This window comes from Penicillium canariense (assembly GCF_028826845.1).
Source record: "Penicillium canariense strain IBT 26290 chromosome Unknown utg000007l_segment0_segment0, whole genome shotgun sequence".
NCBI classification, from domain to species: Eukaryota; Fungi; Ascomycota; class Eurotiomycetes; order Eurotiales; family Aspergillaceae; genus Penicillium; species Penicillium canariense.
In genome coordinates, this window is record NW_026622734.1 from 218,168 (window position 1) to 242,996 (window position 24,829).

At 50.2% G+C, this 24,829-nt stretch overlaps 7 protein-coding genes across 7 annotated transcripts; 2 read left to right on the forward strand and 5 right to left on the reverse strand.

Moving 5' to 3' along the window:
• Positions 1 to 1,090: 1,090 nt before the first annotated feature.
• N7482_009108 (fungal specific transcription factor domain-containing protein) lies at positions 1,091 to 3,669 on the reverse strand (the record flags this gene model as incomplete). Its single annotated transcript, XM_056691232.1, has 8 exons — positions 1,091 to 1,659; positions 1,712 to 1,886; positions 1,947 to 2,166; positions 2,334 to 2,461; positions 2,525 to 3,096; positions 3,151 to 3,249; positions 3,313 to 3,371; positions 3,599 to 3,669. The coding sequence occupies 8 exons, from the start codon at positions 3,667 to 3,669 to the stop codon at positions 1,091 to 1,093; spliced, it is 1,893 nt and encodes a 630-aa protein (XP_056538938.1).
• A 423-nt stretch (positions 3,670 to 4,092) lies between these two features.
• N7482_009109 (alpha-keto acid decarboxylase family protein) lies at positions 4,093 to 5,829 on the reverse strand (the record flags this gene model as incomplete). The annotated part of the gene is made up of 1 exon (XM_056691233.1): positions 4,093 to 5,829. One exon carries the CDS (start codon positions 5,827 to 5,829, stop codon positions 4,093 to 4,095), a length of 1,737 nt encoding a protein of 578 aa, XP_056538939.1.
• Positions 5,830 to 6,372: 543 nt separating this feature from the next.
• On the reverse strand, positions 6,373 to 8,676 carry N7482_009110 (uncharacterized protein; the record flags this gene model as incomplete). Its single annotated transcript, XM_056691234.1, has 2 exons — positions 6,373 to 7,728; positions 7,810 to 8,676. The coding sequence occupies 2 exons, from the start codon at positions 8,674 to 8,676 to the stop codon at positions 6,373 to 6,375; spliced, it is 2,223 nt and encodes a 740-aa protein (XP_056538940.1).
• A 2,225-nt stretch (positions 8,677 to 10,901) lies between these two features.
• On the reverse strand, positions 10,902 to 16,931 carry N7482_009111 (RNA helicase SLH1; the record flags this gene model as incomplete). Its single annotated transcript, XM_056691235.1, has 1 exon — positions 10,902 to 16,931. One exon carries the CDS (start codon positions 16,929 to 16,931, stop codon positions 10,902 to 10,904), a length of 6,030 nt encoding a protein of 2,009 aa, XP_056538941.1.
• Positions 16,932 to 17,361: 430 nt separating this feature from the next.
• On the forward strand, positions 17,362 to 18,319 carry N7482_009112 (palmitoyltransferase YKT6; the record flags this gene model as incomplete). Its single annotated transcript, XM_056691236.1, has 6 exons — positions 17,362 to 17,382; positions 17,457 to 17,521; positions 17,575 to 17,598; positions 17,662 to 18,031; positions 18,133 to 18,225; positions 18,284 to 18,319. 6 exons carry the CDS (start codon positions 17,362 to 17,364, stop codon positions 18,317 to 18,319), a joined length of 609 nt encoding a protein of 202 aa, XP_056538942.1.
• A 2,226-nt stretch (positions 18,320 to 20,545) lies between these two features.
• On the reverse strand, positions 20,546 to 21,146 carry N7482_009113 (uncharacterized protein; the record flags this gene model as incomplete). The annotated part of the gene is made up of 2 exons (XM_056691237.1): positions 20,546 to 20,934; positions 20,993 to 21,146. The coding sequence occupies 2 exons, from the start codon at positions 21,144 to 21,146 to the stop codon at positions 20,546 to 20,548; spliced, it is 543 nt and encodes a 180-aa protein (XP_056538943.1).
• Positions 21,147 to 22,703: 1,557 nt separating this feature from the next.
• N7482_009114 (multicopper oxidase) lies at positions 22,704 to 24,552 on the forward strand (the record flags this gene model as incomplete). Its single annotated transcript, XM_056691238.1, has 4 exons — positions 22,704 to 22,985; positions 23,037 to 23,354; positions 23,417 to 24,319; positions 24,379 to 24,552. 4 exons carry the CDS (start codon positions 22,704 to 22,706, stop codon positions 24,550 to 24,552), a joined length of 1,677 nt encoding a protein of 558 aa, XP_056538944.1.
• Positions 24,553 to 24,829: the final 277 nt, after the last annotated feature.

The window sequence follows — 24,829 nt, forward strand, 5'->3', positions numbered from 1 at the left end:
TGTCAAGCCTTCCTCTGTTTTTGGAAAAGACTGCGGGTCGAGGGTCCATGGTTGATAGTCAGAGGGCAGTGCAAGATATTCCAGATATTTGCGGAGCTTGGGGGTTGAATATATAGATTCCATTATTTCCATCGCAATTGAAACAAAAGAAGTGAATTGAGGGACATGCTCTTCTAAACGTTCATATTTTTTCTGCACTGATGTTTTGGCGCCGCGGTGACTCATCTCAATTTTCTCTAACTTAACTTAGGTTAAGTTACTGATGACGCATCTGGCAGAACATCCCGAGCCCGGCTGCACATGCCTTTCAAGTCAAGGGGAAAGTAGCTGAATTAAATCAGCTCAGGGGCTCACCAAGAGTTGATGATTATGAAGACCTAGGCACATGCTAAATATGCAAGATATCTCAGCCGAAACGGCTCGGCGACATTCAAAACAAATTCAGGTTGACCTAATATACGTATGCTAGCTCGCTAACCTCTTTCCCGCCCACCCCAAAACACATAGTAAATGCGAAAAATCACAATTTATATCTCAAAAGCCAGGCAATATATCAATTTGAGTTTTCGTTTATCTACTTTTATGAGTGTCAAAAACAGTATGCTTAAACTTGAGTCTATTTTAAAAGATCTTACCATATCGCCATAAAATGCAATGTAATTAATACTTCTGATTAATAAATAATCGTGTCTGCATCAACCCTTTGAATAATTCCCAGGGATATAATAATGTATTATGAGCCCGACTTTATGCCATATTCCAGTAATTTTTCTAAAAGAGATATGGTCATTGAAAAACAATATCGTGGCAGGTGCCGCATGCTCAGACAGGTGGGCGAGACGAGTAGCTGTGAAGAAGCCATTCGCCAGGTAGACGAGCTGTTACAATATTTCAAAAAAACAAACTCCCCAAGCACAGCAGTATCACCCCATCTTGAGCAATGTTTTTGGCGTCACGTCAAACTTTGTGACTGATCTTCAGGATCCGGATCTCTTGCTTCATGATCCCGCCTTTTACAACCAATTTGTGCTGGATCTAGGATCCACTTGGTCAGATGTGACGCGTTTCTATCTTACTACCTATTCTCTGGTCAAATAACACTATCAGGCCCAAGCAAATGACGTTGGAGCTCCTCAAAATCGGCCAAATCACCCCCTGTCAGAACAAAATCATCTCCCGGATATAGTGAGTACATCGTATGAGGATCGGTCGGAAACTGCATTGGCAAGGACCCCGATGCGTATCCATCTAGTAAATTTCCACCACTATCAAAGTCCCAGAGATTGCTGTGAGGAGGCTGAGATTGGTTAAGCTCACTGCCGCCTGTGGAACGAGGTGTCGGTGCAGATTGACCATTACAGGATCCCAGGGGCGAGGGTATATTCCTGTCGCCGCTTGTTCTTCCCGCACGTAGGCTTTCGAGTAACGCCGGGATATGCTCGTATAGTCGCTGGATTTGGTCTCGGCGAGCCTTAGCAGCCTGATTGTGGTACCCAGCCAGGAAGTCGAGAAGCTTCAGCGATTCCGAAATACCAGGACTTGGTTTCAAAAATGCAAGTTGTCGACCTTCGGTGTTGTTTGTCGATTCGATGATTGCAGCTAGGAGCATAATGAATCCAGCAGAGAAAATTGTGTCGAGATCAAAAAAGCCAAATTTTGCTGCTGTCAGTTAGTAACTTGGTTACCTTTTGGGGTTTCTAAAGCTACCGACCTATCATATCTTCCTTCTGTGCCACTATCATGAGTTCCAATGATCTGCGAGCAGCCTCAATGCATGTACACGTCAACTGCTGGAAGGCGCTACCGCTTTCGGAAAACGTCGTTTCACCGCCGAGAATTGATTTTGTCAAGTGCAAGACAATTGGTCGCAGAGTAAGAATTATTGACTAGTGAGAAATGAGCTGCATTAGTTGCTTCCTACTGACGAACACGTCATGATACCATACCTGATAAAGAATAGTATACAAGGAAATGCTTAATCGGAGATCTTTCTTTGATGACTGCTGGTTGAACAGAGAACTGCCAGAGCCGGGGCCTTGAGAAATCTGCTTTGCAAGTTGATTAAGGGACGAGATGATGTCTTTGACACCCGCAACAAATTCGTCTTTCGGGCATGACTCGTTGCTGTATATTACTTCAGGGGAGATCAGTGGTGAAAAGAACCGGCTACATAGGACCAACAGTTACCTGAATATATTCTCGTCTGTATTTGTGCGACCTCGAGATTTATCTGTAGTGCGATTGGATTTGGAAACCCTGGGGCGTCTGCAGGAAAGCAGGTATTGACAAATCTATCATCAAGCGTAAGAGGGCATCCGGTCATTATCATCGACCGTTTGTCCTGCATGTGGACTGTCCACCAAAGTCGACTCGCATGTGTAGCTTCTGATCGACGTAAGGATTGCAAACTCTCTTTTCGATGCAGGTTGTGCAACATGGCTAAGCGAATGGCAAGCCCGATCTGAGGATAGTAGGTTAGTCGCCTGGAGTGAGTTAAGTAGTTATCTAGTGACAAAGAACTGACATAAGAAGCTGAGTCATCCTTTCGATCGATGTTTTGAAGGTAGAATGTGATGATGACCAAAATCTCGATACCCGCAACCCCATGGGCGCGAAGCTCTGATGGATTTGGAAGGAGATCGAGGGCATAATTGAACATGGCATAGCCTGGGAAGGAGTCCGGTACATCCGATTCACCTCGAACTAGCCTTCCGAGAGCGAAGATGACGAGAGCCTGCAGAAATCCAATGGTAGGATTTTGAAAATTTTCTTGCAAATTTGCATAGAAAGTAGCCAGCTGATCAGAAACATCGCGGGCATCAAAAAGATACTGCATTTCGCCGAAATAAAACAAAACGCTGTCGAGCAGTTGATAGGCCTCTTGCTCGCGGGGAAGATTTGGCAAAGAATAGTGACCAGTGGCCGAGATCTGCTTTCCCTTGATGGCTGGTCTCTTCTCGGGAAAGAGGCTTTCTCGCATCGACTTGCGGGGTGTTCGGAGGAATTCTGGCGATTGTACTGATCGCTGCTCAAACAACGTCTGTACCCGGTTTCCAAAATCCTGGCTTGAGCCAATGTCGCGCTCGGTATTTATACCTAATATAATTTAGTTCCAAAAATGAGATCAGTTGATGTTTGAGAACTACATACGCTGTGCCGAGTATTCTGCATCTGACAATGGAGTACTAGTAGCTTGTTGAGGGTCCACAGTCCTCGCGGATGATGGCCGAATCTCGAATCTTCCTGGCTCTATAGCTTTAAATTTTAGTAACAGCCTGTCTTATCTGGGAGCTTTGTGGGTAGCCTACTGACCTCCCTGTGAAGCTGGAGATTCATACAAAGCCAAGCGGGCCTCTAGCTCTCGAATCCTCCTAGGCGAGATGTCAGAAGTTCACAAACGACCGTGGAAATAGAAACCTACCCGACCGAGTAGAGCCGCCTGTCCTCTGACACTGGAAAGCTGCATTGCAGATCTCTTCGGGAACAATAAATACACGGATAATCCCCCGAGCATTTAACCTTCTTTTTCTTGCAATTCGTACAGCTTATTTGGTTCCATGAGTTTTGATTCCGATATCATGTGGTAAGGTATACTCACGCAGATATTACCTTGGCGCTATCCCTCCGCCTAGTGGGTGTGGAGAGCTGTCGTGCTCCTGGCTGCGACATTTCTAGTCCAATGGGGTGCTGAGAACATGCCCAGGAGTTGATCGATTGCGGTTTCACGCCTCGGAGCGGCCTGCCGAAAGTCCCTCGGAAGCTCCGGGCCGATCTTTCCTCCGGGCTTCCCTCTCAAGGCCGCAAAGAGTCTGCTTTGATGTCATCCTTGGGAAAGAAAAAGAGAAAAAATAATTTAATTTAATGCCGATAAGTCTCGCAGGGTTCGATGCCGATCTTTAAGACCGCCAAGTTAATCATTTCAAGCTTCCTCTTCACCCATGAAGAGGCAAAAGAATGGAACTTGCGTCCCAAATGTTCCGCACTAATGGATATATAGCGCCATAAGTCAAGAGGGGGACTGAAGTGATGGATTTAAACAAGCTAGACACCACAGTTCGCATATAAAATTTTGTATACCTATCAAGCTCTCACTCATTCCTTACTTTTATACATTTCCAGCATCAATCTCAAAGTATCGTTAGAGTCCATCACATCCATCATTAACTCCACAATTCTCAACCCCTTCCCAGTCTGCAACTCGTCTCTCCCTAGAATACCATCAAGCTCGGCCCACGTGCCCGCTCTCGCAGTAAAGACAGGATACGACGTATCTGATTTTTTCGCACCAAAGAATGACGGTGCTTCGAGGTATCTCCATGAAGCGACATCGTTATACGGTTCTTGTGGGCCGTGAATAAGCCGTTCAATCGTATACCCGTTATTATTGATGATGAAAATGATCACGTCTAGCTTTTGCCGGATGATGGTACTCAGCTCTTGAGCCGTCATTTGAAAGCTGCCGTCGCCTTCGAAGAGGATGGTGCGACCGTTTGAGAGGGGACCGTTGAACCGGGCGATGTGTCGTTGTGCGAGCGCAGCCCCTTGCGTCGCGGCGAGCATATACCCGATGGAGAGCCAGATGCTCGAATTGATAAGCGTCGTATTTTTTGGTAGAACGAAGTCCCGTCCTCCGGTGCTAGCGGTTCCGGTTTCAGTGAGAATAATGTCACCACTGTGGAAGAAGGTCGACATGCGGAGCCAGAAGATGTCTTGTGTCAATTTGGAGTCTGACTTGACTGGAGGAAGATATTTGAGGGCCAGGCACAAGTCCGGCAAATCGGGATATGGCGCGAGGTGACCGAGTGCATTTTCTTTTAGATAATCGAGGACTGCTCGGAGAACATTCTGCGGTGACACATTCCAGACGCGGTTTCCAATATGGATGGCATTTCTGTCGATAGCGACAGTGACCTCCGGCCTGGGGACGGTAGCAAAATAGTATGTGTTCACATTGCTGTGAGCCGGGCCGATGTTGATGATAAGATCGCAAGAGTCCACATAAGATGTGTACGTGTTCGGCCCCACCGTTCCGTAAATCCCATGGAAATTGGAAAGGGTCTCATCAACAATTCCCTTGCCAAACGGTGTCGTGGCAGTTGGAAACCCGGTGGCCTTGATCAGTTCATCAGCCTGGCTCGAAAGCCCGTAACGCGAAGTTCCCGCATCTACCAAGATGAATGGATTTGATGCGTTCTTGATACGGTCCACAATTATATTGCAGACTTCATCTTCAACGATAGGGTCGCTCGGGGCAGGTGTGAGATCCAGCGCTCGGGCAAGCGGAGTTCCGGGGATGATAGCATCCACCATGTCCATAGGCACCCGTATGTAAACAGGCCGAGACTGGAAGAAGCACTCACGAATGGCCCGGTCAATTTGTGCGGCTGCTGCGGAGACATCCGTAAGATTCTCCTGCGCGACAGTGACTTTCTCGTACATTTCGGCGAACATCTTGAAATCATCAGGCATTCCGCGACACAAGGAATGATGGAGCTTGGCTCCATTAGCTTGATCGGTCTGATTCGGAGTACCGACGATATGCACCACCGGTGCCATCTCTGCATAAGCACCGGCGATCGCATTGATAGCCGACAACTCCCCAACGCCAAAGGTCGTCACAATTGCCCCTATACCCTTGATGCGAGCATACCCGTCTGCAGCGTATCCAGCATTCAATTCGTTGCAATTTCCAATCCATTCAAGCCCCGCCGGTACAACATAATCGAGAAGTCTCAGGTTGTAGTCGCCTGGAACGCCATGCACGGCATTTAGGCCTGCCTCGCGGAGACGACGAAACAGGTACTCAGCTACAGAGATTCCGTCTGGCATTGTGACGGCCAATATTGTAAACTTCGGACAAATAGATCGACAGTAATGTGGAAGGGTGCAGATATCTTTGCAGAAGAATGAAAAACACCCAAATGAATGAGATTATATTCACTCATCCTATACCCTGCAATTGTTTCGGATCTCCCCATGGCTCGGAGGCTCCGAAGGTTAGCCGATAATAATGAAAACCGAGTCGCCGTGCAGATCCTACCAGATGATTGGCCGCCACCTACATTTTCGGTGGCATCCGTAGTATCTCCACTTCTCGGGCGTAGCCTCCGAGGGCAGATGACCATCGCAAAAGTCATAGTTAGCTATAGCTCAGCATAGCGCAAACGTAATGCTCAAGGCAATATTTCGCGTAAATTGGATCATTGTTGCAGAAACTTCATGGAATGCATAAATTAAGTAAGTGAAGATGAAAGTGTAATATAGATATGAAAACCCCGATTCGGATGCAAAGGAATTCTGCGCTCGAATAAACATTAAAGAAAATATATCAAGGGAGGGAACCAAAAAGAATGTAAATATACAGTTGAAGCCTCAAAGAGACTCAATTTGTAACTCCTGCGATACGGCATGTTTATGCCCGTGTGTCACACCCATGATCCGGGGCGTCAACGCCTTGCGCTCGACATACCGCTCGTTCGAGTTAAACGGGTCAACGCGTGCTCCAACGGGGACAAGTATTTGTCGCCTTGCCCGGGACACTGAAATTGAGCGTGCGGTCGAGACTTCAATTGTCGGAATTTGCTCGGAAGCTTCGGTGGGTCCTTTGGATTCGACTTCGATTCCGATTTCAATTTCGATTTCTTCCGGTTCAGAGACAAAGGGCAAGCGGGTTGTTTGGTCGGGAGATACTCCTGGCTTGGAGCTCAAGGTTCGTGCTACCGGGGACGGCGTTCGGTCGAGGCTTTCTTTGGACATATTTGGTGTAGGGAGCGTGCTGGTCGGTGGCGTGCTTGTAGGTAGGGTGGAGCATGACGATCCGGAGAAGGATTTGTCTTTCAACGGGGGCCGCGGGGGGGCCTGTGGTGTGGTCTGGATTTTCAGGTTGGGTCGAGGAGGACGATTGGTCTGTGGCATTTGCTGAGACCTTTGGTCCATTTCGCGAGATGGCTTTCGCGCTGCCTGGGGTATCCTGGGTGGCTGCGTAGGTGGTTGATTAGGCGACCGCATATGAGCGCGGGGGGCCTGCAAAGAAGACTTCCGTTCCTGATAGATAGGGTTTGAATTATGCGAGACAGGTAGGTTGGAGGGTCGCTCATAAGGTTGAGAATTTTGTTGCTTGGATTGCTTCTCTTGCTGGGTGTGTGGTAATGATCCAGGGATTGCCAGGCTGGGTTTTCGAGCACGAGAATTTTTCTCGGGAGATGGTTTCTCCTCTTTTTGAGGGCTACGGGAGCTCTTTGAGGATTCGGAAATTCCTGTATCTAATGTGCGCGCCGTGGACTTTCCAGATTGCGGTGCGAGGGCCTTCACTTCTTTAGCTCCGTGAGAATCCATCACTACCTGAGAAACTGCTAGCTTCGAAGTTGCCCGCGGATGAATTTGTGAAACTTGCGGCTCCAGTTTGATGGGAGGCAGAGGTTTGTCGAGAGATGACCGCGGAGTGCTGGAGTGCTGAGCAAAAAGATTGGGAACCATGGGGGACCCGAAGGGAGAAGAACGGTTATTAGTGGGAGTTGCCCATGACTGTTCTGTAGATTCTTTGGATGGACTCTCAACTGGCAGAGTATTTGCCCTAAGCAGCGGACTCGGGCCACGGGAGAAGTTTTGCGTGCCGAGCATCTGTGCCGCCTTGGAGGGTTGCGACGCCGGAAACAGAGTAAAGCTAGATCTTGCTGGTGATGTAGCTCGGCGCTGGGGAACAGGGGGTATTTTGCCGGCCATAAAAACCTATATACTTCGTTATCATCATGTTCATATTTTTGCTATGCACTAGCTGGAATATGAAGATACACGACATGGCTAACGTACCTGGTTGTTCGGCACGCTCAGGTTGTCCAGAGTCTTGCTCCTTCTGGCCAGCAGAGAGGGTCTCTGGTTCTTGTTCATCACGTGGCTGAACATCACACTATAGCGCTCCATTTGTATATCGGGAATGTTGACATTTAGGAACGGGCCTTGCTCGGAGGGTTTGTCCGCGCTGGTCTTCGTTTCAGAGAGCGATACCTTGCGGCTTCGCTGTGGGCCGGAGTTGTTCCCACTTGGGGCAGCCCTAGGATCGGTTTCAATTTTTGGCCATTCGTCCGTTAAGCCCCGTCTTTGCATCGGCTTATTGCTTTGAACGCTCTTTTGCTCGAGTACGGGTTGTTTCAAAGGTCCCTTAGATTGGTTTATTGGCGCTGCAAGAGCATTCTTCGCTTTAAAAAGTCCGCCAATTTTCTTCCACGTGCTCGGCTTGCGCGGCGGCGATATCTGACCGACCTGTTCTTGAGAGAAGATCTCCGTGTTAAATCGAGGTGGCGGTAAATTTTCACGAGAGTCAAGCATGCTTGGACTGCCTAGGGCGACACCGATTCTAGGCACGCCTCCTGGGCTGCGATTTGTACCGGCGCTCGAGGGAAAAACCTCATCCGGTGGCGCGGTTAATCGAAAGTCGAACGTTGCGCCTGCGCCCGCACCTGGCGGTTGGTTTCTGATTTCTTTTCCATCTGTGTTCCTGGGTCGAGGAAAGTCAACCTGGGCGACTCTCCCCTGTTCTGGTAGTCGCGTGGAGCCGTTGCCATCGAGTTCGCGAAGGTCGTTCCGTGGTAGAGCATCGGTGTAGGTCAAGACAGGAAACGAGATCGCATCCGCGCCTGGAGCATTGCGAGATCTGACAAAAGTCGTAGCCCTCGCCATGTCTGGGTATCCTAGAAATTGAGAATTACACTCGTTCGTAAACCAGCCGTGTAGGAGCCAATAGGTGCAGGGACCAAGGATAAGATGCAGAATGTTATATGCAGATAAAGATCTCAGATCCAAGAAAGGAACGGACGGCCTTCCAGAAGGCCTCAATGCGGAAGCGGATCAAAAGCGAACCCCAAAGTCCGCGTGAGCACAGGGGCAACGGTCTTTAAAACGAAATAATTGAGCAGGACCAGCAGGAGTGGCGCCGGGCGATATCGTCGCGTGGGTGGAGATGTCATCACGCCAAGCTCTGTACGTGAGACAGCTTGCCAACGTCGATTATCGTTAATTGGTCTTTATTAATTATTGACGATCGTATCGTATTCTTTCTCGCTTGCAACACCCCCAAACGCGCTACCAGATCCCGCCATGGCCCTCTCGTCCCAGTGTTGGTGCCAATGCTAGTGGCTGTGGCAGGCACGTCCGGGCTGAGCTGGTTGGGGCTGGACGAATGGGAATGAACTAACAAGAGTGCCTGTGCGGAAAAGGAGGGGGCCAGAGAGCGACGCGGTTGAATGGCCCCGTCGCAGGTGAGGAGGGGTGCTCGTCCCCGACGCGATGCGCGATTCGAACGGCCAGGATTCCGTCGCATTGTTAGCGGCGCAACGTCCAATTTCGTGGGACCGCCTCAGGGCCAACAGGGGGGTCAGACATGGACACCGTATGAGCCATGATCGGAGCGGGCGCGAGATGCTTATTTCACGCGGAGCGAATGAGCGAGGCCGTCGCGGATTGATTGGTGATTTGACTAGCTGAACTAGCCTCGCTACCATGTTCCGTGCGGGCCACGGGGGGGGGGGGATTGGGAGCCACTGAGTGGATAATGAGGTCAAATGCCCACAGAAGGCGTGTTTCAGCACCCCTGAAACTGAGACAGACACTGTGTTGTTTGACACAGGGGTCTCGCCATTTCCGTACATTGACCTTCGTTGGCCAGGGCCGAGCCTGTCGCCCGCGCTGAAATTGGCCGCTAACGGCATTCGTCCCAGTCAGCCATCGGGCTGACAAGCCACTGTCGTGGCCGGGCTGATGCGGAACAGCGCTTAGTCGGTGGACGGTTAGCTCTGGCGCGTCGGCTGTCGCAGAGCGGTCATTTGCTGTGCTGGCGAGTTTTGGCTTCGCAATCGTGTGATGCCAAGAGGGACTCCCAAGCCAATCGGGCGCCTATTTGGTGTATCAATGGGGGATGGACGTGAGTTGGGAGAAGTGGAAGGAACCCCTGGGCTGGTCCCCGGCAATCAAAGCATCCAAGGGTACAATCGCTTTCTCACCTACAAGAGTTGTCTACAAGAGTTGTCTACAAGAGTTGTCCTCCTATAACTGCTGCCAAGTCATTGCCGTCTTCACTATGTCCTCTGGCATGCAGCCAATATACTCAACCTATGCTCGGTCTAAGCTCATTTCCTAATTCGTGACTGCATTTACGGCGAGAATGAACTGTCTATCAAACACAAGCCATGTCCCCCCGAACTTCACGGTGGGGTAAATGTTTGTTTGGTTCTCGCCAGTCACAACATCTTCGCTACGATCAAAGTACCGTGCGTGCCGAGCCCCCATTTTGTCACGTAAATGCGGGTCTGTCGCGTACATAAACCCTTAGTGGACGCCCTCAGATGGAACCTCGCTTCCTTCGCGGGGTATTCGTTCGACTCATCACCTCCCCAGGGAATCTGGACGGCGTCCTCGTCACGTACGTCATTAACCGACTCAAAACACATTTGACGAGATGAAAAAATCGTCGCGAGTGTCAAATCACTGCAAATTAACTTGTGGCCAATTTTTTTTTATTTACGTGCGCCTCTTGTACTCCGTACCTCCTCACCCTTTTCGGGCCTGGACATCCTCAATATCCAGGAAAACCACATGGAGTGGGTAAGAGTCGCAGGGAACTCCAGGACTTGGGGACCGGCAATATCCCAGCAACTTCTCTCTACAGCGAATGCTCACTACATGCCACTTCGCATTACTCTCCCATCTGACACTGTCCCTGGAAGAGGGCAAGATGGCGTCCACCTTTCATTTACTTCCAAAGTTGATATACTTCCACTCGATATAACATCATTACTTGGTGCGCGATGATGATACTATGACTAGTTTGCTTGATCCTTGCATTCAACAGGATATTTTGTGCAGGGTATCTCTTCGGATACATAATCTAGAAAGCAATATGTACGTCATCAGGTCTTGAGGGCTACGCTCGACGAAGGCTCTACCGACTGGGTCTGTATGCCTGATCCCACTTCCACCTCAACATTAGACAATGACCACTGCATACCAGGATATGCGTCACTGATGACCTTGACGTTGACCCGCGCTGTACCGGCAGTTGTCAAGGAGAACGACTCCGCAAGAGCGGCGCTCGGGAATTTGACTGACGAACGGACACTGAGAGGGCCATTACTCATCCTATCTTTGCCACGGGCACCTCCGCCTCGACTAACACTGGAACCTCCCCGACTCTTGTTGTTGCCGTTCTGTTTGGAGATTGATGGCCACGAGACACGTTTCAGGCCAAGCAGCTCGCCGTCTGACCCGTCCGGGCGGGCACTGCAAACAATAAGGAAGTACCCCTCAGTTTGGGGCTTAGGGAACTTGGGGGCGTAGATGCGGTACTCCGGGTTCGTAGCTATGTTGCGGCGAGTGATCGAGACAACAATGCCCTTCGCAGAGATCCCAGCAACGGCGATGGAAAGGTTCGGCAGATGCGAGGCAGCCTTTGCAAAGCCTGGATGTAAATTGAGTCTATTGGCCAAGTCCAAAGCCGCAGACTTCGGCTGGGAGGACAATGTGACGAGGGAGGATGGAAGACTGCGCGGGGGCTTTTCGGTTGTCACACCCGGCAGAATGGAAAGAGGGTGGTCCTCCGGCCAGCGGGCTGACTTGATGCACTGCAGCAAAGTCACAAACATGTAGCACGCTGGAATATACCCGAGCTCAGCCATGACGTCGATAGAGGCCTGGATGATACGGATACCCTGATCCAGGACGGATGTCTGGTCACCGACATAATCCGAGATGGGCAGGTCGATTCGTGACATATACGCCTGGAGCAGCAGGAAGGCCTTGACGTGGGGATCCCACATTGGAACATCGCCCATAGACTCAGTCGAAAGCGGAAGGTTCTGAGCCAACTCAGCATTGATGAGATCTTCGTTATGACGAACGGGCAGCTCGTCGAATTCAGTGGCAGAGCACATCCAGCTCAGGACATCCTGGAAGGTCGGCTCACGCTTGGCGTGGGACATTAGGTACCGGATGGTCTTGTGCGACAGGTAGTAGTAGCTCATTATTTTGCCGAAGGGCGTAGAATCGACTTCTCCCGTGGCGGAATCAACAAGCACGCAAGATGACTCTGCCAGGTCATTGAGTGACTTGTCGACCAGGTCAATCATGAACTCCTGTGCGGTAGCCTGAGCAGCCATGGTATTTTGATCCTCGGCAGAGATCTCAAGGCCATAGTAAGATGGGTTCTTGTGAAGTCGGCGGAAGAAGAATGTCCAGGTTAAGTAGTCAAGTGCATCTTGCTTCGTGCCAATCGTTCCTGCAGAGACTTCGGCACCCAAGTGATTGTCCAGAACCTTGTGTAGTGTAGACTCGACAGGGAATCCGGTGTGCAGGAAGTGCTTGTAAAACGCCTTTTTGGAGTCCTGCGTGAATATACGAGCGATACCAGAATTATCGAACTGTGGACGGCCCGCACGACCAAGCATCTGAAGAACATCGGTCAAGTCCATGTCTCGGTATCCCTCAATCTTGGCATCGAAGAACTGGGTGCCCTTGACTACAACAAGGTGGGCCGGAAGGTTGACACCCCAGGCCAGAGTACTGGTGGCAACTAGAATCTGGATCTTGTTGTTGGCGAATAGCTCCTCTGACAGCTGTCGATCGGACTCTACCAGGCCAGCATGATGCAACCCAATGCCAAAGTTGAGTGCCTCTCGCAGCGCGTCATCCTTTACACGAGAAAGGTTCAATTCCAAGTCGTCTTCAGACATACGGACAAAGCGACGAGGATTGTCCTCCATACCGCAGTAGTTGATCAAGTCTTTGGCGGTGAGACGAGTCTGTCGACGGGATGCAACAAAGACGATCACAGGCTTCTCGGGGGAGTGGTTTTTGATGGCCAGGAATGTCGGACGGTTCATGGATTGCATCAGAGGGCAGAAACCACGCTGCTCAGGGAATCCGTCGATGAAAATCTCAAGTGGAACAGGACGAACTGAGTGCCGGAAGTTGTACAGTCCCTCCTTAACACCAAGCCAGTTGGCAAGGTCTGTAGCATTGGCACAGGCAGTCGACATACCCATCAGTCGAACAGATCCCTTAGACTGAGAAGCGATATAGTTCATCCGTGACACAATGATCTCCAAAATGGGACCTCGATCGCCACCCAGGAGGTGAATCTCGTCGATGATCACAAGACTGACCTTCCGCACGTAATCTCGGGTCTGCCAGCTACGCGAGATACCATCCCACTTTTCCGGAGTAGTGACAATGATATCAGCGTCTCGAATTGTTCGAGTATCAGGGGTATTATCACCAGTCAACTCCACAAGCTTCAGTCCCATCGGACCAGTCAGACGCTTGCGCCAGTCCTGGACACGCTCGCGGACCAGCGCCTTCATTGGCGCAATATAGACAACCTTCGATCCGGGCTTCTCGCGGAATGCCCACCACATTGCCAGCTCGGCTGCCACAGTCTTTCCACTACCTGTGGGTGATCCAAGGAGAACGTTGGCGGGAGTGTGATATAGGAGATGGAAGATTTGAGTTTGCATTGGGTTGAAAAATTGGAACCGCTGGCCGTATACTTCCTCCAAGTTGGGGTTCTGGAGAGCAGTGATGGGAAGCGGCTGCAAATTCAACAGATCCGTATATACACTTTCCGTGTCGGGCCGAATCAAATGCTGGAATGACACCGGGCTGACAGTCTCTGCGCCGAGCCATCGATCGGAGATGATGCGAATGTAGATCTGACTCGGCAAAGGATCGGTCAGCGGAATGGTAAAGTTGAGCTCATGATCATCGTAAAGCTTCTTGCGGCTGAGGATGAAATATTCATGGTGATAGATCTCCGAGGTTTCGGAGTTCTCAACCCAGACCCAGAATGACTCGGAAGCTCCATGGTGGCGGTCATTCCAACTGAACTCAGGGTAGATGGACAGCCGGATGCGAAGGACATCCCGATTCAGCGGTGCAATCTCCGTCTCGACACTAAGGGTGGGGAAGTTGTCTAGGAGCTTAGACAGCACCTTGCCCATCTTCTGGTTATGAACAAGCTGGCCAATCTCAACCGGTTCCATATCTCGCATCGACTCGATCGATGAGGTGGGTAGCCTTTCATCCAGATTCCTCAGAACAGGCTGCGGCAGATCGAATTGGTGAAAGGGATGATCGAAGGGCCAAATCTGTTTCTCGATGGATTTGCACAAAGATAACAGCACCTGGCATTGATAGCCCCAGCGGCGGTTCAGAGCAATCATGAACAGAGCCCGACAGATACGAGCCGCGTTCTGAGCAACATATCCAGTGTCAGAAACCAAAGCAAAGTCTTCAATCCTGGCACGCGAGATGTAGGACTGCAGCAAGATGTTGGTCTTTGCGTGTGGTGAGTCATTGCCTCCGTCGACCTCAGTCTGGATGACTTCATCACGTAGCCGTTGTAACTCCTTTGATTCACTGTCACGGGATTGTATATTATCGAATTCACCGCTCAAACTGATCATCTTGAGGACATCTGCTTCGCCTGAGCGGGGACGCATCTGATCGTTGAATATCTCAATACTAGTCTGCAGGACGTAGTATTGACTAGCAATTCGACCCACATCCTTAGCCTTGAGGTCCTCAGTTTTCTCGTTGAAAATGATCATCTGACTCTTCTGAAGAGTTCGTGCGGCTTGGATGATCAATTGGCGGCGTCGTTGCACCAACATGGGGTCGTCACGAAGTTCTGCATACTCAATGCCATAATTGCGAGGTTCACGCTTCATGCGAACGAACAGGTATGAGTATCCTAGCCACTGCACGGCCTCTGAGACAGAGGTCACAGTGCCTAGTGAGATCTCGGCATTCAAATTGTCAACAAGTCGGCTAGAGAATCGTGACTCGATTGGTTGTTGTGCAGTCACCGCAGAGAGGTAATGTTGCAGCTTGTCGTGAGTGGTGCAAATAAAGCCAATGCCAGTATCCTGAAACTGGGGACGACCAGCACGACCAAAGATCTGCAAAACGTCAAGAATACTGAGATCGACAAATTTACCCTCTTGGGGGTTGTACAGCTGAGTTCCTTTGATGACTACCGCAGCAGCCGGCAAGTTCACACCCCAAGCAAGAGTGGCTGTGCAGCAGAGAACTTTGATCAGGCCCTCCGAAAACATCCGTTCCATAAGGTTGCGGTCGCTTCGGCTCATACCAGCGTGATGTGTTCCGAAGCCGCTAGCAAAGAGATCACGAAGCTCACGGGCTCGGGCATGTTTCATGTCCCGCAAAGCGTTGGAGTAGTTCTCATGTTCGTGGCAGCTGAACAAATCCTCACAGCCATCCTCCGCTGCCATTTGTTTCAGCATTCGAGCTGTCATGACCGTATCCTTGCGAGAGTGCACGAAGACCATGACCTGGTGACCTCTTCCCACCATTTCACGAACCTTCTCAAAAGCAACAGTGTCAATGTTCTCTCGGGATTGTTTAGATCCAGGCTTGCCTTTAACACCGATGAAGTGTTGTTCCAGAGGTACCGGTCGGAAGGATGAGTCGAAGAAGAATAAGCCGGCCATCTTGTTCACTTTTAAGAAATCGGCCACGTCAACATAGTTCGGAAGAGTGGCTGAGAGTCCAACAATGCGAATTAACGACTGTGTGCTTTCCACCTGGCGTTGGGTTCGGGCGACCAGTGATTCAATGACAGCACCACGCTCATCATGAAGCATGTGTACCTCATCAATGATGAGCAGGCGCACTTTCTGCACAAGCTCTGTATCTCCAGTGCTCTTGCGTGTCACAACATCCCATTTCTCAGGGGTAGTGACGATAATCTGGGTCTCGACGATTTCCCTCTTGGACAACTGCATATCACCAGTGAGTTCGCGGACTCGAATTCCTAGCCAAGCAAGACGTTTGCCCAGTTTCTCGGTGACTTCGGCAGCAAGGGCCTTCATGGGTGCAACATAAACGATCTTGAACTCGTCCACCTGAACAGTGAACTCGGTTGCATCGGGTTCCCTCAATGGGTTGGGCATACTATTCTTCCCGACCGCGTTCAGAATGGTAAGCATCGCGGCGTCCGTTTTACCAGCACCAGTAGGAGCACAAATAAGCATGTTCTCGCTTGTCTTGTAGGCAACCTCATACAGCAGGCTCTGCATGCGATTCAGAGACTTATAGCCCTTGAAGGTTCCCCGGCAGAGGCCATCCAGCCCAGCGATGTCGACCAGCTTCTGGTGTTGTGCTACTGCCCCAGCTCTTGACGCAGGGATTTCAAACTCTGTGTATTTAGGCTCCTCGATTTCCCTACTTCCGACTGGTAGACCGTATTTTCGCCCGTTTGCGGAGAGGGTATTCCCAGATGTATTCAACTTGAACACGTGGGGGTATTGTGGCTCCGATCGAGTCTGTGCCGCCATCAGAGGTGCGTTCTTGTGTTGGAAATCACGCTCCCACAGAGCCTGTTCCCTCTCCGCTCGAGTTTGGAGTCTTCCTGCTGCTAGTCCATCTGTTTGCGCCTCCACCCGCTGGGGCTTGTCCGACAGGATTTCCTCTCGGTGACCGATGAGCTCAATGACAAGGTCTAGGTCATCGAACCCGACGATTTCAGCAAGTGACATTTGTAGCTCAGCGTCGTCGCTATCTGTAGCCAGTGTGGCAATAATTTGCTGGGAAAGCTCTGCCGCATCCATGTTGGGGTTTCGAGCCGCCACGTCCAGGCATTTGTTTTCCAACCAAATCCGATTGTAGGCCGTGGTTTGAGGGAGGAAATCGTTGTTCAAGTCGTCCTGATCGTCACTTGTCTCGTCGTCGGAGCTGATTATATCCCACACGTCATCAACAGTCCCGGGGGAAGAGTAATCGTCGTCGATATCCAGTTCTATGTCGCTGCCATAGCTGATCGAATCGTGGGGAAGGTCCTTTGGAAGCTTCAGATCGGCGATGGCCTGGCGCATAGCAGCCAGCTGCGACAGCCATTGCGACTCGGTCGCTGCAATATTCGCCATATTGGTGATTAATATCGAGCTCGCTCAACTAAACGTAAGAGTGAGGGTAAGGAGGGGGAGAAGAAGAGGAAGAAAGAGAGGTTGCGAGGTTGGCGGGGTGTAAGTAAACTGACGGGGTCCCAAGAAGGCAATAGGGCTCCATCGCAGGGCTCGACCAGTCGCCTGGGCGGTGTGGTTTTGGCTGCCTCAGGCCGCCATTGCGGAGACCCTGTGCCATCATCGCAGCTATCAGGAGTTGGCACCCCGGCTCAGCAATCCCGACCTCTTAACACCGCTACTCGAAGCTGACGCTTTTTCCCATAAACTTCTTCCTGGCCTTTCAATCGCCAGCGCTACTCTTATACCTAATATCACCTTCTCCCTCGTCCCCTCTCCCCCTCGCCCGTCACCGCTCGTCCTTTGTGCGAGCCCCTCGAACCTCCCCGCCACCATGAAGATTCTCTATATGGGCGTATGTGTCTTCGTCGGAATACCGCCTGGTTTGATTTCTTGGCAATATGAACTAATATCTTGCGTTGATAACAGGTTTTTCGGAACGATACCCAGCCCGCGCTCCCGCTATGCGGAGAGAAGGACCTCACCAGGCAAGTGTTCACCGTCTATCGCCTACTTCTTGATCATAGTACATACTAACCCACCATAGCTTCTCTCGATTTACCCGTCAGAAGTATGCATACCTGCACCCTTAAAATCCGCCCTTGCCCCTTATTGACCGCCGCGATACCCACAGCTATGAGGAGTTCATGATGCTCTTCACCAAGACGGTCGCAGAGCGCACGAAGCCTGGACAGCGCCAGGATATCGAAGAGAAGTCATACACATTCCACGCATATGGTCGGACTGAAGGTGTCGCTGGTGTAATCGTCACGGACGGCGAGTACCCCGCGCTGGTGGCGCACCAGCTGCTGTCCAAAATCGTCGACGAGTTCCTCGCCAAGTACCCTCGTACATCCTTCTCCGACCCCTCGCTCCGTGAGAACGCATGCCCACTGCCGCAGCTCAAGGAGTATATTGTCAAATACCAGGATCCCAGCCAGGCCGACAGCATCATGAAGATCCAACAGGAGCTGGATGAGACTAAGATCGTGCTGCACAAGACGGTATGTCATTTCGCTGGATATGGATGCTTCTATGGCTCTCATCATTTCTATACTACTCTATTGAGTGTGCAATTCACCTTTCAACGCTAATGGCTATATAGATTGAGAGTGTGCTGGAACGTGGTGAGAAAATCGACTCGCTGGTCGCCAAGAGTGACGGTCTGTCCGCCCAGAGTAAGATGTTCTATACCCAGGTATGTTGACCACTGACCTCCCTTACTCATATGGACTTATTTCATTAACCCCTTCAAGGCCAAGAAGCAGAACTCCTGCTGCGTTCTTATGTAGGCTGTCATCCATTGATGAGTGTGGGGGGTTCGGCTTGATAGCGACTGCTTTCTTCCCTTGGGTTCGACGTTATTCATGTAATCAAATCTCGAAGCTATGCATGTTTGTTCTTGTGCAATCCCTTGCATTTAGTGCTGCCTACAGGCTCCTACTACCTGTCTTCTCTGTATCCTGCTCTCTCGTTTCGGCGGATGAATTGGACTTGCATTGTTTTCCTCCGCCCCTGCGATCATGCGATCATTCTCTATAGATAGTTCACCCAACGAGATGGCTTTCATGACTCACATAATTGGAATTACCAAAACGGCTCTAAACCTCTCGGTACTTCCCAGTATTTGTCGCGAGGGGTTGTCTGCCTGCCGCTCAGCCAAAGCCCAACCAGGCCCGGGGCTGGAGGCCGATCTGAAAAGTAATAATGTAGTCCACTGAACGCCTGAATTGATGTGATCAGTCGCCCGGCCATGCCAGCGGATTATCAAAAGAATTTTTCTCAACATCCAATAGAAAGGAGGTTGCTTTAATTAGAAAAGCTGGTCGCTCTTTCTTAGCCTCTTTTTCTACTGCTGCGCACCTAATCAAAATTACCTCAACATAGGATGAGACCCACGGCTCCAAGAGATATTGTGGCACTCACTAAACTCGAGAGGTACTTATGAATACATTTTTCAGCAGTTCTACGGCAATGGAAGTATCACAAAAGCATGTGGAAGTCTTATTCTAGGCGATCAGCTGCAGAATATTGTTGCCTTCGACAACAAATTCCCGTCACGGGACGATGGTGCCTGGAGGTCTGATCCAGATCTTCGGAGATAAGACTCGGGAAGGACGTTAACTCCACTAAATAGGCTCCATCAATCGCAGCCAGAGGCCACCTTCCCTTTATTGTACATGGGAATCTCACCACGGCACAAGCATTGAGCCGCATTTTCGATTATTCACGTCCAGCACGGTCTTGCTTTTTTGTTGTTCTCCGTTACCAAATCTTCAAATCTGAGGCAGTATTTAGCGGATCATTCTTCCTTCCATTGTTCGCGAAACAATCTATAATAGCATATCCTGATGATCCACCCGGCCCGCGCTTTCAGTGTTGCCAGATTCAGGGCGGGTTGAAAAGAAGCATATGACAGGAAGAGAGCCGGTGGCATTTTACCCTCGGCTAGGCGCATCAAGGAGCCAGGTGTCGAGGAGACTTGGATGATACGAGCATCGGTCGTAGTCATTCTAATGAGTGATATGAATACCTCACTGGTGGTGATGACGGATCTGACGCCCATAACGAACACTTTGGTATATATTTTGCGGACATATTCGGCGTCCTTCTCTGGAAGCCAGATGGCAGCGTTGTTGATCAGGATTAGGAATGATTCAAAATCTTGACGGAGACTACTAGGATAGAGATCGGGGAAATCTCACTAATTATCAAGCTTCTTGTGCCCTTCGCACTTCCTTGACAGCCGCCTGACACAGAATTCGGACCGAATATCGATACAGACGACATCAGCTTCCCTTGACAAAGCAGGTGGTGCGGAGCTTCTCAATTACCTCAGTGCCCTTCCGCACGTCTCGACAGCCTAGGAAGATAAGTATTCCGAAAAGAGCGTCGTCAAGCAGAATATGATTGCGAAGTCAATGCCTACCCGAAGAATAAGCTTTGATTGCGAAGTCCATGCCTACCTGAAGAATAAGCTTTGTTGCTTCACTTCCCAGGGTGGGGACCAGGTTACCCTTGTTCGCACCAACAACGAAGAAAGGTCCTTGAAGTCATTGTCAGGAAAGATCTTCGTCGACATTTATGTGCTTATTTGTTTGACTCTGTAAGCACTCTTCCTGTGAGAACCCCTTCTTAGGCTTTATAGACCGCGGGTCCAATCTCACAAAGTCGCAGATCAGGATACATGTTAAATATGAAAGGGGGACCTCGCATTTCAAAGCTGCATATTTACGCTAAATAGAGTCGCGACTTGGATCAAGCGTTCGGAAACCCGCTCGACATGGACGACATATGGTCAGTGGCGTATAATACTCGCAATAGATGGATGTAGTGTGATAAGACAGACGATGTATGGAGGTGGATATTTGACAACCAGAATCTTTCAACAGGGCACACCTAATTTCGAGAGATTAGGCGCCAAAGAACACCGGACGAGCTACACTTGGAATGCGTCGCTGCCGTGTATGAAAAGAGAGAGGCCCTATCAAACCACCAAACTCAAAGAGTCTCTAAATTCAAGAATCTTCGGTAGCTTTGACGACGACAGGGAAATCACCACTCGGGGTGCTATCATCAACTGTCCAAGTAAGACCGTAAACACCACTGGAGCTGGTTGATTTCGCCCAGAATTGCGCTTGAAGTAACGTGTTGTTGTTGAACACTAACTGGGAGGCAAACAAAGCAAAGCCCGAGACGGTTCCATTGACGTAGGCAGCCCGCGTTAGTGGCAGAACACCAACAGCATAATCATGCTCAGACATGATGTACATGCAGCCGGCACTGGTGCCATTGGAGAAGGTCGCGTTGGCGATCCAGTTTTCGCCAGTGATAGATGCGAGGTTCCAGAGCAAGGGGGTCAGGTTGAAGTCGCTGTCGTTGGGATCCTCTGTGATGTAAAGAAGACCTAATAGAATCATAATGAGTCATCTTACGCAGAACTAAGTCGTATTTTAAAGACTTACCATCATCGAGGCCGTAGGCAATGGGCCAGTTCGTCGAGTTGGTGCCGTAGGCGGAGAGTGTAGCATTTGTCTCGGCAGCGCGCTTGGCATGCAGGTGAGCTGCTCCTAGGCCAACCTGCAGAAGGAGAAGGGATAAAAGAGCGTGTAAATGCATCTTAATCAAATACCTTAAATTAACAAGAGTAGGTGAAATGGACAGATTTCGACGATTAGAAAGAGTGACGAAAAGAATGGGAAGAATGAGTACGGTCGTCCAAGGAAAGGTCTTGTTTTGAAGGACTAGAACGGCAGAAGAAAATGACCGACCAAAAAATCCACTAGAGATCAACTAGAAATTTCACCGAATAATTTCCACGGGGAGAGACACAAATATGATGCTCACTCCTCTGCGTGCAATCACATCGCATGCTCTTGCATTTTCCGAGGCGGGAATCATGCTGTTGCATCCAAATTATGGACCTCCACAATATTCCCACAATAGTTCGCACGCCATGATACTCCACATCCCAACGCTATAGTTGAACTTAGGCGTCCATTTACTCCGTAAAGGTGCGTACGTAGACGCCGCCGATCAAGCCAAATACGCCGCCGATCCAGCCGAAGACGCCGCGACATCAGATGTGGAGCGGATCAAATCTTAACCTCGGGCGACTAGAGGGTCGCTAGCGATTCCCCCACCGCGCGACTCTTGGCTCATGGGCCTAATTTTTCAAAGCCTACATGCTTCGCACATTGGGAAGACTCACGTTCGTCAACCATAGCGTAGCGTAGCAGGAGTTTATTTTGAGGAGGTTCTGATAGGCTCCTTCTCCTGGTGTGGACTCAAGTACTCAGTGAGGGGCCTGGCTAGTCTGGTAACGGCCGGGCGGTGCATCCGGACTATATATAGAATGAAAAATGAGCCGCGAACTTCTCCACCGAGCATACTCTAATATTGCACTAAGAACGTATGGAGTAGATGCAGTGCCAAGCCCCCGACTTCACGATGATCATAGACATTTCTAGTTCAGTCACCGGAGGCTTGTTTCACAACCAAAAATGGGTCAATCTGCCAAGTAACTTACTTGCTGATCATTTAACCTCTCCCTGATGCCATTACTGTACATCTATATTACCAGCTTTGAACGGAAATTGAGGCTGTGTAGCATTAGGATACCTGCCCGAGCCCGGAGTTTTATCCTATCGAGTGCCCTTCTGCGGTCTGGTTCTCTCCAGGCCGCAACAGAGTAACCCAAAAGCTCCACATCATCTTTGCTGATATTGGCACGCGAACACGATGGGTGCCTAGGTCGAATTTGATGTTTACGCGTTTAGATGATCCACCAGGATCGAAAAAGTTATGGGGTGTGAGGGCACGCGTCGCCCATCCGGGGTGGATCGCTGAAAAAAGGACTTATTGTGTGAAGATCCCCGTCTGTGTGGGGCATTTAGTTTCGATGGGAGGGGCATTTAGTTTCTCCCATCGAAACTCTGTTGTAAGGAATGCGAATGCTTCGGGTATTTCTCTTTTTTTGGTCCAATGTAAACCCATTTCTGTCAGTCCCTAACTAATAAAGTATCGCCGTAGGGCTGCGCCTTTCAGCTTCATCTATCTCGACATTCGCTTTTCACCGTCCTTTTACATTCCTACGTTATACAGTCACTCTTTTCTGATCGAACCGCCGCTTGAGCGGAGATCACTACCAACATGCACTTTTCTTCTTTTCTTTTAATGCCACTGGTTGCATTTCCAGGCGTCTTTGGGGCTTCTTTGTCAGCCCAGCATGCGAGAAACACAGACTGTGTTAACGGTCCATCAAATCGGGCTTGCTGGAGCGAGGGATTTGATCTCTCAACCAACTACTATGAAAAGGTCCCCGACACTGGGGTGGTGCGCGAGTACTGGTTCAACGTTGAAAACACCACGGCCGCCCCCGATGGCGTTGAGATGCCTGTTCAACTCATTAATGGATCATTCCCGGGCCCAACCATCATCGCTGACTGGGGGGACACTGTCGGTGAGAATACCTGAATCCAAAGCCTTTATAGCTCTGTTAGCACCCAGAAATTGACGAAGAGTAAAAAAGTCGTTCATGTCAAGAACTCTCTGCAGAACAACGGCACCGGCCTACACTTCCATGGCATTCGCCAAAACTGGACAGACGCCATGGACGGTGTACCCAGCATTACCCAATGCCCCATCGCGCCCGGTGGCTCCTACACCTACCGCTGGCGTGCTGTCGAATATGGTACTGGTTGGTACCATTCCCACTTTTACGTCCAAGCTTGGGACGGTGTTTTCGGGGGAATCCAGATCAATGGTCCGGCGACAGCCAACTATGATGTTGATCTTGGACACGTTTTCCTCAATGATTGGTACCACGTGAGTCATGAAACATCTATCATCAAGCTGCGAAAACTAAGATGGAGTTCTACCCACTGTAGGCCACTGCCGACCAACTTGTTCTCAAAGCGGCAACGGGAGGACCTCCTACGGCTCCGAATGGCCTTATCAATGGAACCAACGTGTGGGGTAGCAAGGGATCTCGTTTCTCAACTACCTTCGAGGCTGGTAAAAGATACCGTATGCGCCTTGTAAATGCTGCTGCGGACCAGCACTTCCGTTTCATGATCGACAACCACACTCTCGAGGTGATTGCAAACGACTTTGTACCTATTGTGCCTTACAACGCAACCGACCTCAGCATCGGAATGGGTCAACGATACGATGTCATTGTCACTGGAAAGCAGCTGACCAGTGGGAACTTTTGGCTGCGAGCCATTCCCCAGGAGGCTTGCTCTGAGTCGGATGCGGTCGACCTGGTTAAGGGCATCATTCGCTATGACAACTCTTCTACCGCAGACCCGACTACCTCAGCATACAGCTATACTGACTCATGTGCCGATGAGGATCCCTCCAATCTTGTTCCCTACTTGGCCCTCAACGCGTCCAGCACATATGCCTATGGCGAGGATGAAAAAGTCGAAGTCCAGGTCACGGATAATGCTCTTCTTTGGTTGATGAACAAGACTTCATTCCATACGCAATGGGAGTACCCCACTCTGCAGCAGGTCGCTGATGGTAATCGCACTTGGCTCGCCAAGCAAGGTGTCATCCATCTCCCCCGTGCTGATGAATGGGTGTACCTGGTAATCCATTCCCCTTTTGCTCAGGACCACCCCATGCACCTTCACGGACATGACTTCTGGGTTCTCGGCTCTGGGTATGGCAACTTCGATACATCTATGAAGAGCAGCTTGACTTTGGTGAACGCTCCGCGACGAGATGTTGTCATGCTGCCTGCCAGTGGATATGTAGTCATTGCCATGAAGACAAACAACCCTGGTGTAAGTAGTTCGAGTGTAAAACAGTTATGGACATCACTGACCCAATTCCATATGCACAGGTCTGGCTCATGCATTGTCATATCGCGTGGCATACCTCCGAAGGATTTGCCGTGCAGCTTCTTGAGCGAGCCTCGGAAATCGAAATTGATCATGATCAGCTCAATTCCACCTGCGCTGGGTGGCAGAGTTATGTCGCCGCTCAGGATGTGGGTCAATACGATTCTGGCGTCTAATTCATGCCTACGGTGGCAAGGGATTAGAAGATTGCTTTCGTGTCTGCCACATGTATATTCCATGTTGACCTCTTAATTCAATCATACGTTCATTTGACCCCAACCGAGGTACAGAATGCTTGCTCCGGGAAAGTGTACTTGCTCTACTTTCTGTTGATCGACCGTATTTCGAGCAAGTTTGCTTTCCTTGGAATGCCTTCGCTATGAATACTTAGCTCGCGTAAACGGAAGCCCGGCCGACCCCTGAAGCAATATGCCCCGCCCCACTTCGCCAAAA